Source organism: Salvelinus sp. IW2-2015, linkage group LG23, assembly GCF_002910315.2.
Source record: "Salvelinus sp. IW2-2015 linkage group LG23, ASM291031v2, whole genome shotgun sequence".
Lineage (NCBI taxonomy): Eukaryota > Metazoa > Chordata > Actinopteri > Salmoniformes > Salmonidae > Salvelinus > Salvelinus sp. IW2-2015.
The window spans coordinates 4458564-4476720 of record NC_036863.1 but is presented as its reverse complement, the minus strand read 5'-3'; the positions used below and the strand labels follow the sequence as shown (position 1 = coordinate 4476720).

Genomic DNA, 18157 nt, shown 5'->3' with positions numbered 1-18157 from the left:
CACTCACAGAAAGAGCATCTTTACATGCTGAACTCTGAGATTAATTGGTCCGCTTCCCCAGTAACATATGACTAGCTTAATTGTTAATTTCACAGACAAACTGAAATGGTCCACCCACACAAACAGTGTGGTGGAGAAAGCGCAACAGCGCCTCTGCAACCTCAGGAGGCTGAAGAAATTTGGTTTGTCACCCAAAACCCTGACAAACTTTTACAGATGCACAATCGAGAGCAACCTGTCGGCTGTATCACCGCCTGGTACGGCAACTGCACTGCAGGGTGGTGAGGTCTACACAATGCATCACCGGGGGCAAACTACCTGCCCTCCATGACACCTACAGCACCTGATGCCACAGGAAGGCCAAAAAGATCATCGACAACAACCACCTGAGCCACTGCCTGTTCACACTGTTACCATCCAGAAGGCAAGGTCAGTACAGGTGCATCAAAGCTGGGACAGAGATAGAAGCTGTTTTTCAATTTCAAGGCCATCAGACTGCTAAACATTAATCACTATCACACAGAGGCTGCTGCCTACATTGAGACCCAATCACTGGACACTTTAATAAATGGATCACTAGTCACTTTAAACAATGCCACTTTAATAATGTTTACATATCTTACATTACTCATATCATATGTTTATACTGTATTTTATACCATCTATTGCACCTTGCCTATGCCGCTCAGACATCGCTCATCCATATATTTATATGTACATATTCTCATTTACCCCTTTAGATGTGTGTGTATTAGGTAGTTGTTGGTGAATTGTTAGATATTACTGCACTGTCGGAACTAGAAGCACACGCATTTCACTACACTCGCATTAACATCTGCTAACCATGTGTATGTGACCAATAACATTTGATTTGATTTTTGTTTTTGTGTTCTGTTCTCAGCCTTGCTGCCTCACCTGAATGGCTGACAGTCGGGGTCTGTATCTGTGAATCCCATCTCCTCCAGTTTGCAGCGGCGGTAGAGCTCGTAGTGTCTGGCGTGAGTCTGCTCTCTCAGATCTTCCATGTTCACCCTGATCAGCATCTCACGCAGCTTCACAAAGTCACAGTGGCTCTCGTTCTCCACTGAACGGGACAGCACAGAGACAATACAATGTCAATGAGCCTATTTTACTCATATCTTTCGGGGGACGCATGGCTCTTGACCTTCACCTCTCCCGAATCTGTACGGGAGTTGCAGCGATAAGACAAGACTAACTACCAATTGGATACAACGAAATTGGGGAGAAAAAAGGGAGACAAATATGTATTTGTTTTTATTAATGTCTCGCGGGCCGGACTGAAGTGCCCGGCGGGCCGTAACCCCCCCCCCCCTTGGGCTAGAGGGTAGTGTACATTAATTATTACACTTCTGGACGTTTATGTTCCACTAACTCTGAGAAAAAGCTCTCTCATGCATCTCATCGTGTGGACTGGAACAGGAAGCATTTCCTGCTTCCTGACTGACACGAGTGGGGAAGAATTTGCCCTGGAGAAGACCAGAGGGAGCACATGGGCTACAGTGGTATACTGTAGGATATAGTGGAACTACATATCAACCCCAGCTGTGAGCGCTGTGCTGAATGTAAGGATGCTGTTAAACATAGTGCCAATTAGAGAGGCATTTCGCACATAACATGTTTACATTCCACATGATAGCCACTACACCGTGAGGGAGAAATGACACACAAACAAATGACCTCCACTTTGAAGAATTTGAGGAGGAAAAATGGTTGATGACATCTGGTAAACTCTCCCCGCTGAGATCTGAGGTGATGACCCCTGCCCAAAGCCCCCAGAAACCCTTAGCCGCCAGGGCAGGGGATTCACACATTACACACACTGTACAGAAATAGCTGGGAGGGAAGAAATACCAGCGGTCTGCTATCTGTCATAGTCGTCTGGGCGTCACAAAAAACAGCAGTGAGATCCTGGGGTGAGATTAGTAAAAGCCCTCAAAAGTCATTTTTGTTTTTGTAAAGACTTTTCTCTGGGTTATATTAACCCACAAATGACTTAGGAAAACTGTTTTCCTATGGGGTAGGGGGTTCGGACTAAAACTGACTTTATCTTAGCGATGCAGATTCAATCAAGTAAACACAACATAACATGATTGACACCCACCATCTCATATACAATTAGCATTCATGAAACATTATTTTGTTCAAATAATATTTGATAATTTAAGTTAATTGATTGCTCCTGAATTGGCCATTTGAATTTATAGGATTCAGATAATATTCAATAAATATAGTACCAACATCCAAATTGGACCAAACTTCTTCCTACCAATGTGTAAGACATCAGAATATTTTTGGGGGGGCAAAAGCCACCCACGGACCAGACCCTCCACAACCAATCCCACACCAACAACCAGTATACAGTATCAGTTCTCCATGTTTGACAAGTATAATGAAGCTGTGGCTTGGAGTATTGCATCTACATACTATGTAATGTATTCAGAGAACTGATACTGTGTACTGGTTGTTGAGGTGGGATTGGCATGGAGTGTGGGGGGTACGTGGGTGGCTTTTGACAAAAAATGGATTCCTAATGTCTTATTCATTGGTAGGAAACAGTTGAGTCCAAATCAGATGTTGTGTACTATATTTATTGAATATTATATGGGTGCATTCAATTAGCCTAATTTCTCTGATATAAAACTACATTTCAACAAAATAATGTTTCTAGGAATGCCAATCTTACTTGTTTCTAACTACAGAAACCATTTTTGAACAATCAGTTGGTGGGCGTCATAGTTTGCTGAAATGACATGGAACGACTTATTGGAATGCTCTCCTACGAGACCGGGTTTATAAATAAAACTAGACCACTGTCCTGGGAGGATTGGGGAATGGAAACAACGGGCACAGGATAATGGAGAGACCGTTCTGAATCTGAAAACTCCCAGCTGGGTTCAAATATTCTACCAGCAGTGCCCTGTGACATAATCTAATTAGAATGTTTAGAGTCCCTGTCAACCACAGCTGAACGTCTATAAACAAAGCAACACAAAGTACTGTAGCAGTGTCCCTGTAGTAATATTACCAATAGTGCATTCATCGGCCTATGCCATTTCCCCAACACACTAGGGACTCTGTCTGAGCAGCAGTTCTCTCCTGAAACGGAAAGAGGAGCCAAGAGGTACAGAAAGAGGAGAGATACTCACCTTGTACTACTCCCCAGGGGTACTGCCTGGCCCTCACCGTTTTGTTTCCCACTTTAACCTCCTCGACGCTCCCCACCACAGCGAAGGGGAGGTGAGCCTGAAAGAGTTCAAAAGGTCAACAGCTCTGACCAGAAGCTGCTTTCAAACAACAATCTGTCTCTCACACAGGTTACACTCCTTCCTTACAGCTTAGTCAACATATTAGGCAGGTCTAACTGCTTAGACAGATGGCCATGTTTGAATTTTTTTTACCCCTTTTTCTCCCCAATTTTGTAGTATCAAATTGGTAATTACAGTCCTGTCCCATCTGTGGACTCGGGAGAGGCGACGGTCGAGAGCCGTGCGTCCTTCGAAACACAACCCCGCCAAGCCGCACTGCTTCTTGACACCACGCCCGCTTAACCCGGAAGCCAGCTGCACCAATGTGTCGGTGGAAGCACCGTACACCTGGCGAACGTGTCAGCGTGCATTGTGCACCACAGGAGTCGCTAGTGTGCGATGGGACAGGAACATCCCTGCCGGCCAAACCCTCCCCTAACCAGGACGATGCTGGACCAAATTGTGCACCGAACCAGGATCTCTAGTGGCACAGCGATGCAGTGCCTTAGACCACTGCGCCACTCAGGAGGCAAGATGGCCATGTTTACTAGGCAGGTGTAACTGCTTAGACAGACAGCCATGGAAGAGAGGAAAATGACAACAGGAGAGAAAATATGAATGTTTATTTTAGAATAAAAAACTTTGGTTGTAACAACATTGCCATAGACAACACAAGAGTAACTCTAGGCCAAAACAGTGTTGACACAAGTTACTTCAGGGGCTGTGTTTAACATCTGGCCAGCTGTATTGAGGCATGTCTTGTTGGCCTGATTAATAATATGGTTCTCTATTTCTCCCAGAATTACTTTGGCCAGTGAGATCCTACATCATGAGAAAAACACGTTCACCAAAGCAACCTCAAGAATGAAGTGGTAAGCCAGAACTGTCTAGAGCCCAGGTAATGAGGTCATCTAGCCTGAACACAGAGCTATAGGGTGGGTCCCGTAGACACTACACAGGCCAGACAGACCAGCCCAGTTCTCTGTCGGATCAACTGATTTGCTGCTCTACCAATTCTCCATCAATGCGGTACACAGAGGAAGTTTCAAAGGGAGGAAACTATGTGCAGCTATTAAAACCATATATTCCTATAGTGAGGGAAAAACAGTGAGTGAGTGAGTGAATGAGTGAGTGAGTGAGTGAGTGAGTGAGTGAGTGAGTGAGTGAGTGAGTGAGTGAGTGAGTGAGTGACTCACATTCATGGAGGAGTTGATCTCTGTGACTGCGTGGTCATCTGTGGGGAACTGATAGATCTGCACTCCGTTGCTCACCAGCTCACTCATGATTTTAATCTTGAATTTATGGAGCTCGCTCTTGGAGATTGTATCGGCTTTAGCGATGATGGGGATTATATTCACCTAAAAAGGAGAGAAAGGAGATCATTCTGGCCATTAGGATAAACTCCATCTGGTTTGCTTTTTAGGTTTTTCTACAAATTGTACATCTTTAGAAATTCTGCTATGATTTAGAAAAAGGTTTCATGGCGGTTGTATCTTAAAGTTAAAGATCAATGCATATCAGAGAATCTGAATTTGTCAGAGTATCATCAACAAATACTTGAAGTACTGAATGTCGCCATATGCAACCACGACGGGTTGATCTCAGTCGAACCCACACAGAGCAATAAAACAAACAGCAATTAAGAAAACAAACTGAACGGGGTCCCATCTCAGCACTAAAACAGATGGTAAATAAACACATTCATGTGACAGTATTGCTTTGGCTCCTCAGAGTACTGGGACGATGTAGATAATTATCATAGATTAAAGTCACTGACGTCCTATAGCCAGGAGGTGATGAGACAATTTGTTAAGGTCAAAAAGGAGGCCTTATTCGATGTAACCATTCAGCAGAATTTTGCTACAAAGCAGATGTCATGGTTGTTTTGCATAGATGCCTCCGTCCTTTACACAAAGTCTATTGAGGTAAAACAGCAGAGGCTCATCTCATCCCTAAACAAGAGCACCTTACAATACTCTATTTTAGGTATAGGTCCCTCAGGGCTGTGAAACTGTCACCGTTCCGCCTCAATAGTCTTTATGGAAGTAGAAGTTAAACCCCATTGCCTGTCTGCTTTACATCATAGACATATAGGCTGATTTTCAGTCTGCCCTGTGTCCCCTGTGAAATGGCTCATTAGTGACAGCTCAGAGAGCGATGCTGCCATGCTGTTGGCTGAGGTAAGCTGCCATGCTGTTGGCTGAGGTAAGCTGCCATGCTGTTGGCTGAGGTAAGCTGCCATGCTGTTGGCTGAGGTAAGCTGCCATGCTGTTGGCTGAGTTATTGGCCTAGACTTGGGCGATATCCAGATTTATACAGGGGTATTTAAAAATACAGACCGTATGATTTTCAATACTGTTTAAAAAAAACGAAATGTTATATACACAGTATACAGTGCATTGGAAAGTATTCGGACCCCCTGAACGTTTTACACATTTTGTTAGGTTACAGCCTTATTCTAAAATGGACTAAAAATATACAATCTACACACAATACCCCATAATGATAAAGCAAAAACAGGTTTAGACATTTTAGCAAACGTATTAAAAATAAAAAAATATCACATTTACATAAGTATTATGACCCTTTACTCAGTACTTTGTTGAAGCATCTTTGGCAGCAATTACAGCCGAGTCTTCTTGGGTATGACGCTACAAGCTTGGCACACCTGTATTTGGGGAGTTTCTCCCATTCTTCTCTGCAGATTCTCTCAAGCTCTGTCAGGTTGGATGGGGAGTGTCACAGCACAGCTATTTTCAGGTCTCTCCAGAGATGTTAGATCGGGTTCAAGTCCAGGCTCTGGCTGGGCCACTCAAGGACATTGAGACTTGTCCCGAAGCCACTCCTGCATTGTCTTGGCTGTGTGCTTAGGGTCGTTGTCCTGTTGGAAGGTGAACCTTCGCCACAGTCTGAGATCCTGAGCGCTCTGGAGCAGGTTTTCATCTGTACTTTGCTCCATTCATCTTTCCCTTGATCCTGACTAGTCTCCCAGTCCCTGCCGCTGAAAAATATCGCCACAGCATAATGCTGCCACCCACGCTTCTCCGTAGGGATGGTGCCAGGTTTCCTCCAGACGTGACGCTTGATGCAAAGGAGTTCAATCTTGGTTTCATCAGACCAGAGACTCTTGTATCTCATGGTCTGAGAGTCCTTTTGGTGCCTGTTGGCAACCGCCAAGTTGGCTGTCATGTGCCTTTTACTGAGGAGTGGCTTCCATCCGGCCACTCTACCATAAAGGCCTGATTGGTGGAGTGCTGCAGAGATGGTTGTCCTTCTGGAAGGTTCTCCCATCTCCACATCGGTTTCTTGGTCACCTCCCCGATCAAGGCGCTTCTCCCCCGATTTCTCAGTTTGGCCAGCTCTGAGTCTTGGTGGTTCCAAACTTCTATACAGTGCATTTGGAAAGTATTCAGACCCCTTGACTTTTTCTACATTTTGTTAAGTTACAGCCTTTTTCTACAGCCTCATTCTGAAATGTCTTAAATAAAATGTCAATCTACACACAATACTCTATATTGACAAAGCGAGAACAGGTTTTTAGAAATGTTAGCAAATGCATTAAAAATAAAAAACAGAAATACCTTATTTACATAAGTATTCAGACCCTTTGCTATGAGACTCGAAATTGAGCTCAGGTGCATCCTGTTTCCATTGATCATCCTTGAGATGTTTCTACAACTTGATTGGAGTCCACCTGTGGTAAATTCAATTGATTGGACATGATTTGAAAAGGCACACACCTGTCAATATACGGTCCCACAGTTGACAGTGCATGTCAGAGCAAAAACCAAGCCATGAGGTCGAAGGAATTGTCCGTAGAGCTCAGAGGCAGGATAGGTCGAGGCACAGCTCTAGGGAAGGGTACCCAGACATTTCTACAACATTGAAGGTCCCCAAGAACACAGTGGCCTCCATCATTCTTAAATGGAAGAAGTTTGGAACCACCAAGACTCTTCATAAACATATCCCCTCAAATGCTAACCTCCCCTGTAATTGTAATGGTGAGCGGTTAGCATGTCTTGGAGGTATGATATTTGTGCGTCTGTAGCTTTCTCACTCATTATTCACAATTCATTGAGGATTATCTGGAATAATGGTAGCATCCACATGAATGTAGAAGTGTTTAGAAATATATTCTATTCTTATTTACAATAGAAGTGACTCCAAAATGACACAATACATTATTTACCATTAATTTCTATTGGGCACAAAATAATCTGAATCTGAAACAACCAAAACAAACAGCAAATGCATCCAACAAGTTTATAGTCACAAGCTTGATGTAGTAATTGCGTGCTAGGTATATGGGACCAAATACTAAACTTCTGACTACTTTAATACACATAAGTGAATTTGTCCCAATACTTTTGGTCTCCTAAAATGGGGGGACTACGTACATAAAGCTGCTGTACTGTTTTTAGTGGTTCACTCTATATGGATGAAAATACCTGCAAATTAAAGCTGACAGTCATTGGATTTGAAATGATACAATAACTAGGTGCTGGAGTAGAGCCAAAACAACAAAAAATGTGTCACTGTCCCAATACTTTGTGGGGTACCCCCGCAAAGCCTGGTGAAGTCCATGGTACAAAATCAGCTAAAAAAAACTGAGGGAACCCAGTGTGAATCAGTGAAGCCTCGCAACATGTCAAACCAATCAAATTCTTTGCTTGGACGGAGGTGCTCACTAGATTAGTGTCGTAGGTTCAACAGTGCGTGAGGACGGCCATGAAATCGACAATTAAAACCACATCAAAATATGTTGATGTATGCCGTGTTTGTGGTGAAACGTACAATTGTAACAGGAACAAACAGCCTTTTGCAAGGGAAATTGCCTTTATTGCGACCGGACTACACACTGGCTTTAGAAGAAATAACAATCACGCTGAGTGATGGGTTTTCAAAAGCAGTATGTGGCTCCTGTCAATCTTTTTACTCAAATGTAAAAAGTGCCAATGACATGGAAAGAATCGGCTATTTTTGTGAGGGAAAGAGCAAATTCTAGAGTTAGAACGAAAAGATGTCTTAACATCCAGAGCCAAGAGTGTCTGTTCAGGAAAGCACCAAGAGTCCGGCGAGACGAGTCCTATTCAGGGACCAGACGCCAGATATAGGAATTGAATCACTACAAGCAGCGGTTTTTGGTGCATCATGGGTTGTAGGTGACAACTAAAGTGATCAGCGGATAGGTCAAGTAAATGCTCTACCTTGGAACAACATGTCTGTCTATCTAAAACTCACTTTTGTCAATGCAACAGGCCATGCAGCTACAGATCCATTATGTTTTATTGTTTGTTTGTTGTCCCAGTATTAATCATTATGATAAGTCTATATAGTGTAAAGGTCGAAAACAGTGTTGCATAAGTCATACAGGCTCACGTCTGTATTTAATATCTAATATCTATTTAACATTTAATATCTCCAGTTGATAATAGTACCAATTGTAGCCTAGATAATTTATGCAGTTTGTTTTTTTCCTTGACAATGAAGTCACTGATAAAGCCCATTTTATGTTGCACAAAGTTAATTATTGAAAATGTGTTGCATAATGCATGACGACCATTTCAGATATTAAAACCTTATTTTCCCTTTATGTAAGGTCACGGTTACAACTACAGTACTTCTGTATTTTTATTTTTTTTACCACAGAAAAGGTGAAAGACAAAACAGTGCAGGTGAGGTTGGAAGACCAAAGGGGCTGATATGAAAACCACACCACAAATACAAGTAAATCAGCCTAGCGCAATAACAAAGTATTTGATGCAAGAACTGCTAAAACCATGTGCGCCTCACAAAAGACCTCATCCAACATCATCCCATGTCCAGTTTGACATAAAAAGTCAGCAGGACCGTCAGAGAGCAGACAGACCTCATGCAGCGATTTGATAAAGACTGAGCTGAAGCCAGAGTCTGGAAAGCACTCAATCTCAAGTAGATCTGAGAATATCAACCATATAGTGTTTTGGATCAGCTACCACAAACCCAACTTAAACCGAGAGAAGAATAAACCATGTGCTCGTTTGGATCGCAGACAGAGGCACAAACATTGACAGTTGATTTCAGCTGTAGTGCTGAGACCCTAGAATGGACATTATGTTATATGCCACAGTCAGAGAAGTAATACAAGAGGAAACATGTAGTACTGTCACCAATGACAATGTAGATGCACAAAACTTGTATTTACTTTTATAACGTTACATTCTTTGTTGCATTTATTTGTGTAATTACTTTAACTGAAAATAATCTATGTACCTTTTTTTTTTAATGATTTGTGTAATTACTTTTATTACAATGTTATGTACAGTTAACTTTCTTCCTGCTGTTCCTATCTGAATAACTGTATATAGGAATAGGTTTTGTGGGCTGTGATGTGTAAAGCGTGTCAGAGCAGTAACAACTGCTATAGCCTAGCCTTTTCCAAATTCTCTGGGCCAACACTGGAAAGCCCACACCTTTTCTACTTTTCAAGTTGTTACTTATTTCATCCAAAAAAGGCAACTACAAGCTAATTTACAATAAAGTCATACAATCATCTGAGCATTGATGTTTCCAAATCTGGATTATTTATTGAAGTCAAGTGAAGGAGAAAAGTGAAGGTTACAAAATGCAGTTTATAAACAAGTAACTATGGGTGACAGGTTACATCTTGACCCACTCTATACTTTAGATAGGGCCCAACTGAAAATGTGTATTAGAACAAATCTTTAAGCTAAATTATAAAATGTACTGTGTGTGTGTGTGTGTGTGTGTGTGTGTGTGTGTGTGTACGGCATACATTCTACTATTCCATACAGCTCAATGGCAAAAGGGCCTGTTTCCACAACAATAATATTGTCTTTTAAGCAGATGAGACAATACCTACAGTGTTTTTCAACATAGCATCTAAAAGGACTCATGTAGTATACTCAGTCATGTTTGCAAAAGCCCCAAGCTCTCCCAACACTGAATCGTCATTATAATAATCATCACTCAAGGTGTTCATCATCCCCAAAACCATCAGTGATGATAGACAGAGCGGATCCCCCCCAATTCAGAAAAGTAAGGGAATTGTGCTCAGACTGTTGTCAATTTTTTTGGTCCTCCAATAATTGGTATCGGTGTCGAAAAATCATAATCGGTCGACCTCTAACACACATACACCACATGGTAATAAAAACACATGGCATGTCTCCCACCCCAACCAACATCCCCTTCTCCTGCTCTCCCCACATAGCTGCACCTCCATCACCCCTCCTCTCTCTCCCGATATCGATGAGACAGTTTTAGTCAACTTAGCCAAAAAGATGCTCAACACATTTTAGTTCCACACAAATAACTCACCATTGAACCACATCGACACCCATTCCAATGAGACGCTCGCAGATCAATGATGCTTGAAGTAGGCCTCACCATTTCTCTGAGCCAACAAACGTTTCAGGATACCGGAAGACAATCGTGTATTCACCCTTGGCAATTTTCTCGTCCATCTCACTTTGACCAGTGAAAACAGCAGCAATTCCTTGACAGTTCAGAACACGAACCTGATCCTCGATTATTGACTTCAGAGAACTACTATTACCATTGATTTCTCCACTTTCAATAAAATCGCAGACTGTCGGCCACACTTAATACACTAAACTTGTACCATAGCCTGTAGCTAGACACAACAAAATGTATATTTTCTTTAATAGAGTGTTCAAGCAGAGGAGTTATAATGCCTTCATTGATTCGATGTTGTGTATAAAGCACACTTCTGGCAAACCAGAACACAATTTTTCCTCCAATGTGAAAACTAGCTAGCATACAAAACAACTTTATACAAAATGTTTCCTACCCGGTTGGAAAACAGTGACAAACACATACCACCCTCTAAATATCCTGATAAAAAGGACTTCACTTGGAGTAACAAGGACATGTCCAGAAGGTCAAGAATTGAGTTCTGGTTGATTTATAATTCATTAGATAACACTGTAGTCAAGGTATCCATTGAACCATCAATTGTTACTGATCATAAAGTTATATTGCTATCTTTAAATATGAATGGATCTGAAGTTAAACTGAATCAGAGTTATAGGAAACTCAATAGTAGACTGTTGGAAGATGATCATTTCAAGATGGATGCCAAAGATATTATACAAGACAATTGGAGGAAAGCCCAACTATGTAAGTCTCATGGGAAATATTGGGAATTAATGAAGTATGAAATAAGACAAACAGCTATGAAGAGAGGTAAAGAAATTGCTGAACTTAAAAGATTGAGGGAAGATAAACTTATGATGTTTGAAATACTTTCTCTAATCTCTATGGAGGACCTTGGTGAAGAAGGAAAGGGTCAGTTATTTTCTTTACAACTAGAAATGGACCGAATGTTTGAAGAGAGAGTAAAAGGGCCATTTGTAAGATCAAGGAGATGGTTGGAGGAAGGTGAAAAAAACTAAATACTTTAGCAATTTAGAGAGAGAAAAAAAATAATCTGAATTTACCTCTATTCATAAACTCAATATAGATGGCAAAGAAAATGAAAACCCCAAAGATATATTTCAAAATATGTTTCAAAATTCTATGGTCATCTTTTCGCCTGTCCTACTAGTGACATATCTGCCTTTCTAGACTCTGTCAGACTCTGTCCAAAAGTCTTGTGATGAATTTATTTCTATTAATGAAATAAAAAAATGTATCAGCAAGTTAAGAGAACAAATCTCCAGGGAATGATGGCATTTAGTGAAATCTATAAATATTTTCAGGAGGATATTGTTGAATTTATATTTAATATTTTTAAGGAGGCAATTGATTTAGGGTTCCTGCCTGTTTCTATGACACAAGGCCTAATTTCTGTAATACTCACATTTTTGAGACTCATGCAACACTGTTTTCGACCTTTACACTTCATAGACTTATCATAATGATTAATACTGGGACAACAAACAAACAATAAAACATAATGGATCTGTAGCTGCATGGCCTGTTGCATTGAGATTTTTGGGTTTTGGTCAATATTTTCAAATCTGGTTTATCTCTGAATATTAGGAAATGTGAATAATTTGCATTGAAAAGATGTGACTTAAACTCAGTATGTAATATCCCTATAAAAGATGTGATCACATATTTTGGTATTAAAGTTAGCAAAGATCAGAAAGGGGCCAACTTAAATGTCTCTCCTATTGTAGAGAAAATTGGAAAGAGATTTTACTCCTGGTTATTAAGAGATCTTTCTTTATCTGGACATGTACTTTTGTCAAAATCTGAAGGTCTGTCCAGATAAATGTATACCTCCCTTGGATGTAACTAAAATGGTTGATACTAAATTATTTAACTTCATATGGAGGAATAAACCTCACTATTTAAGAAAAGCGGTAATATGTAGCACCCAAAGTGAGGGAGGGTTGAATGCTCTGGATTTTAAAACCTCTAATATAAATCTTTAAGATCAAGTGGATACAAAACTATTTAGGAAATAAGGATTGCATTTGGAATATAATCCCTAAATTAACATTCCAACAGATTGGTGGTCTAGAATTCTTACTCAAATGCAACTTTGATGTGGGTAAGATCCCTATTAAGCTTGCTAACTTTCATAAACAAGTTCTTCACAAGCATTAACATCTGCTAAACACGTGTATGTGACCAATAACATTTGATTTCTAACTTGGAACCTCAAGTACAAACATAATTTTTCCCCACATAGATAAACAATCTGGAATAATAAAGACATAAAATACAAAAACAAGTCTATATTTTTCCAGAACTGGTTTGACAACAGCATTATCTGGGATAAACAATTGTTGAATAATGATGGACAACTATATGATTATCCAGAACTCATGAGAACACACAACGTTACATTCACTCCTGAGTATCAAATTGTTGTTAGAGCTGTCCCTAAAGATGCCATTCTTCTTTTAAGAGAATATAACAGTACTCAAAGCGCAACTGTTGAGGATTTTGTAGCCTCAATACAGCTAGAAGGAATTTACATTTTGACCTATAAATGTAATAACATGTATATAAGAAAAACTGTCAAAATGTTGCTCTCCCTCTTATTATACACAGATTCTAAATAGCTATTGATAACAAATGTGTATTTTGTGGTTGTGACCCAGAAACTCTTGACCATTTATTTTGGGACTGTTCTTATGTCAGATGATTGGCGTGAGTTAGAAGATTATATATTAAAAGAAATGACTATTAATGTTAATTTGAGAGACTCTGATATTATGTTTATTTTGATCCAAATTATTTAACTTTCATAGTTCATTTGTTTATTTTTCCTGGCAGATTAGTTATCCATAAAATGAAGTGGGCAGAGAACAAACCTCTCTTCACATTATTTAAGATCATTTCTATCAGTAAGTGTAAAAACAAAAAAGCAATGCGTACCATAAAACTTTGACAAAATGAAAATGTATTTGATATGCAATACCCGTCTGTTAGGTTTATGTACATGTTTGTATTTGCTTTGTTCATAATACAAATAAATAATAAAATAAAAAAATAACCATTCAACGGGCGTATGGGGGGAGGGTTCTTAAAATGTAACATCCGCTCCAAGCGGACTATTCAAAATGGTGTTGCTAAATTCTCCAGACCTCCAAGGAAGACGTGACAACAATGTGATTTTGGAAGTATGACAACTACAATGTGTTCCTAATGTTTTGTACACTCAGTATGACGGTATGAAAATCTGGATAACGCCCAACCCTATCATAACCATACCATCTGTTTGATATGAGTCATCGCATTTCTAGACACAAACAAGCCTGGCATTTCCTCTCCACCATTCCTAGAACAGCTTTATAGGCCATACAACTGGCCTGATATATGAGCTTGGTAGGGTCGTAATAGGAGTTGGAGTACTGGATGTATTGTCAGGTTTGTCAAGTGTCAGTCGGAGTATTTCACAGATTTCACCCGCCCTCTTTGGGGTCAATAAAACTTGACTGCACTACTAGTGACATTCTCTTTCCCTCACCCTCGTTCATGCTTAAACTGCAAAAGTGACAAGATTCATTGCACCAGATCACTAATTGAGGCAATGATCATTCATGTGTTTCCAATAGACCACAGTCAATTTTAGGGATGGGTACGGTTAATCGATTAATCAAATATCCAAACGGAGGTTAGTATTAGATTACTTGAGTGAGTGTATATTTTTGGAAAAAAAATAAATGGTAGGCCTATTTTAACAACGTAAAAGCTCAATTAAATCAAAATTATCCTAAACTATGGATCTGCTGCCCAATACTCAGTTATTCACATGAAATACAATGATCTTCATAGGCGTAAGTTACAACAAACATACTTGCTTAAGCAGTCTGCCAAATATAATAGGGAACGATATGAACCTGAACCATCCAATAACATGTGATCTTGAATGTCTGTCAGCTGGTCCCCACCCCAACATGAAGAGCTAGCTATTCCACTGTGAGAAATTCACACCAGTCAAAGGATTTCAGCATCTATACAAGTCAAACAATAGGATGGTGTCTGTTTTTTGCCCACAAGGCATTGGTGGTAGTGATCCTTTACCTTGCTGTCCAGTTTCTTCATGGTAACTAAATCCAAAGACTTCAGCGAATGCCCCGTGGGAGCAATGAAGTACAGACAGATGTGGACCCTCCCGTCGTGGTAGTTGAAGAGGGAGCGCTTGATTTTCAGCTCTTCCTGGAGGTAGTTTTCAAACTGTGTGTCGATATAGTCCACTATCGGTTTATAACTGAAAAAATAAAATAAATGTTTTACTAAGTGGTTATTGGGTTGACATTTTGGTCCCAGTATCTCATGTTCTTTCATTGTTTCTTTCAAAGTTGCCAGTGGGGATATCAGATGCCTGTGTGTGTACAGAAATAACCTGCATCTACTCAGGTTAATCTGACCTTACACTATCAAGTATCACAAATTGTAAATACTTAAGAGGTCACAGAGGTGAACATTTAATATGCCAGTGTGTTTAGTCTAGCATTCTACAGATGAAGTGAGACAAATAACATAGAAAGTCACTGATCAACCCTGGAAATCAGATGAAATCAAAAACCTAAAGTATTAGCCATCCCTGTGTCCATCATTATACTGTAGCTTGGAGAGAAGGTAAATAATATGGAGGCTTTCCAAGAACATATGTACAATGTTTAACCTTCCCCTCTTTACATCTCTGAGCTATTTTCCCAAAATGCATCATTGATGACCTTTAAAAAGGCTGTTTGGGATGCTTCGCTGCAGCAGTATTTTCCCAAACACGATGAGTTACGGCCTGTTCCTCCCACTGTATCATTCAGGGGGGGTGTGAGCCCTCTTGCTGCGGAGGTTACACAAACACTCAGTCCGACCGCTGTAGTTCAAACCAAGAATGTCCTCCTCATCATCATTCTACACCCCCCTCCATTCAGGGGGGAGATCAAGTCCTCAAAATTACAGTTTAACTGTGCTCGTCTTGATTCCAGGCAATGTAAGCAATTTACTCCAAAAGATGGCATATTATCATGCACTGGGAGAGTATGCACATGATAAAAGAGACTCAATACTTCCAACTATTTATCAGCTGAATATCTGATTCTCAGCATCAGTTGCTTACCTCTCCTCTTTGTTGATCTGGTCCCCAAACCCCACAGTGTCCACAATAGTCAGCTTGAGGTGGACGTTGCTCTCCTGAAGGTCATATGTTCTGGGCCGCATACACACGCCATTCTGGTAGTGGCTGGCCTCCTCATTCTCAAACATTGTGTTAAAAAGCGTATTCATTAACGTCGACTTGCCAATACCCGTTTCCCCTAGAAAGCATGAGAGAGAAAAGAGAAGTGTTGTTAGGTCTCAGTAACTCTCAGGAGGGACATTCTGATTACAGCCTCTTCACAGCAGCACAGTCATTTGTTCTCTTTTGAGTCAAGGGCAGAAACAACCCTGGCTGCATACCAAATGGCACCCTATCCCCTACATAGTGAATTACCTTTGACCAAAGCCCTATAGGTAGTGCACTACATATAGTAGGAAATACGGTGCCATTTGGGATACAGCCCGTGAGACACACAGTGTTACTGTTAGTGTACTACCATGTGGTTCGATACTCACCTACACAGAGGATATTGAAGCAGAAACCCTGTGTCACTGATTTACTGACCAACTGATCGGGAAGGCTGTCAAAACCAACATGGCCACCCAAACTGAGATTACGCTTTTCTTCATTCTGAAAAAAATACAAGATTAAACAAATCAAAAATGACGGCAAAGCTGGAGATACGCGAGGGGGAAAACACAGAGTAAATGGACGGTAGTACTGAATCGAGGACTTAAGGATTATGGAATACTACTGCCACGCTAAATTGTTTCCCTGTGCATATGAAATGTTCTTATAATTAATTCTACAGACATGTAGCTCGTCATAATGTGCCTTCAATTACGAGATGAGCCCTCTGGCCGATGAGCTGAGGTTGGTGGAAAAATCCTTCAAAACAGGAGCTGACATCTCTGCACTGGCACCAGAGATTCCAACAGTCAAATGACTTCGGATTAATTGAGGTCATACCAAAGAAATCTGTCCCCCGCAAAGGAAGTTAGCCTGCTACTCTCATGTGAACAGCACATCTCTAATTATGGGTGATTTGTGGGGAAGCAATAATGTAGTCCCTCATCTTGCTCATCTCAGATGGATAGCACCTTGAGATCAATGGGTCCATCCCAGCATGTCTGGCTTAGCCTTTCCCACTAAGGCTGCATATTTGGGAGCTGATGTCACCCGACACAGCCTGAGAGCTGAGCGGTGCAGGCAGGCAGGCCAATGTCTAACTAGAATCGACTGAGGGCCACAAAAGAAATGCACACACAAAACCTGCCCCAGTGTGTCATCTCAAGGATCGTGCAAAACTGAGGACGTGGACACAAACTCCCCAGATATGAAAAGCTGAGAGAGGCATCCATCCTTGCAATATAGTAAAGGACAGAGGTCAGTATAGGAGTACAAAGTATAAGAGGAATGAGCCTCTGTTTAAAAAAAGTCTGTAGGTAAGAAAACAACACTTCCCATGTGAATCACTGGATCACAGAGAAATAGCTGAGCGTAAACAGTGCCAAAAAATTTAAATGCTCCTTTATGGGAAACTTTGTACAGTCCCTTGCTTCATCTGTGAGAATATATTACACAAATTACAAAATATTACACAAATTACAGACTGACAGAGACCTCCAGTAGAGTAGGCCTGACCTGAAAAACTAATTTCCATCGCCAGCTGAAGTCTCTCTGCTTCAGTGAACTGAAACACAACCCATCAGCAACATCCTGACACCACTACTACCATCACTACTACCACCACTACTACCATCACTACTAATACTACTACCATCACTACTACTACTACTACCACCACCACCACCACCATTACTACCACTACTACCATCACTACTACTACCACTACTAATACCACCACTACTAATACTACTACCCACCACTAACTACCATCACTACTACCAACTCACTACTAATACTACTACCAACCACATACTATACCACTCACTACTAATACTACTACCAACCACTACTAATACTACTACCATCACTACTAATACTACTACCATCACTACTAAACTACTACCACACTACTACTAATACTACTACCACCACTACTACTATACTACTACCAACCACTACCACTACTACCAATCACTACTAATACTACTACCACCACTACTACCATCACTACTAATACTACTACTACTATCACTACTACCATCACTACTAATACTACTACCAATCCACTACTAAACTACTACCATCCATACTACTATACTATACCACCACTATAATACTACTACCATCACTACTACCATCACTACTACCACCACTACTAAACTACTACCACTACTACTACTAATACTACTACCATCACTACTAATACTACTACATCACTACTACAGATCTAAATAAC

At 40.6% G+C, this 18157-nt stretch overlaps 1 protein-coding gene across 2 annotated transcripts in view; it reads right to left on the bottom strand.

Annotated features, from left to right (window-relative positions):
- Positions 1-18157, bottom strand: part of septin8a (septin 8a) — a 45023-nt gene that overhangs the window by 10223 nt on the left and 16643 nt on the right. For both annotated transcript variants that reach the window (XM_023967868.2, XM_023967869.3), the window contains exons 2-7: positions 16308-16422; positions 15814-16009; positions 14772-14958; positions 4463-4624; positions 3168-3264; positions 916-1084 (exon numbers count right to left, since the gene is read on the bottom strand). In XM_023967868.2, the coding sequence (XP_023823636.1) occupies positions 916-1084; positions 3168-3264; positions 4463-4624; positions 14772-14958; positions 15814-16009; positions 16308-16422 (926 nt within the window). The remainder of the gene's footprint in view (positions 1-915; positions 1085-3167; positions 3265-4462; positions 4625-14771; positions 14959-15813; positions 16010-16307; positions 16423-18157) is intronic.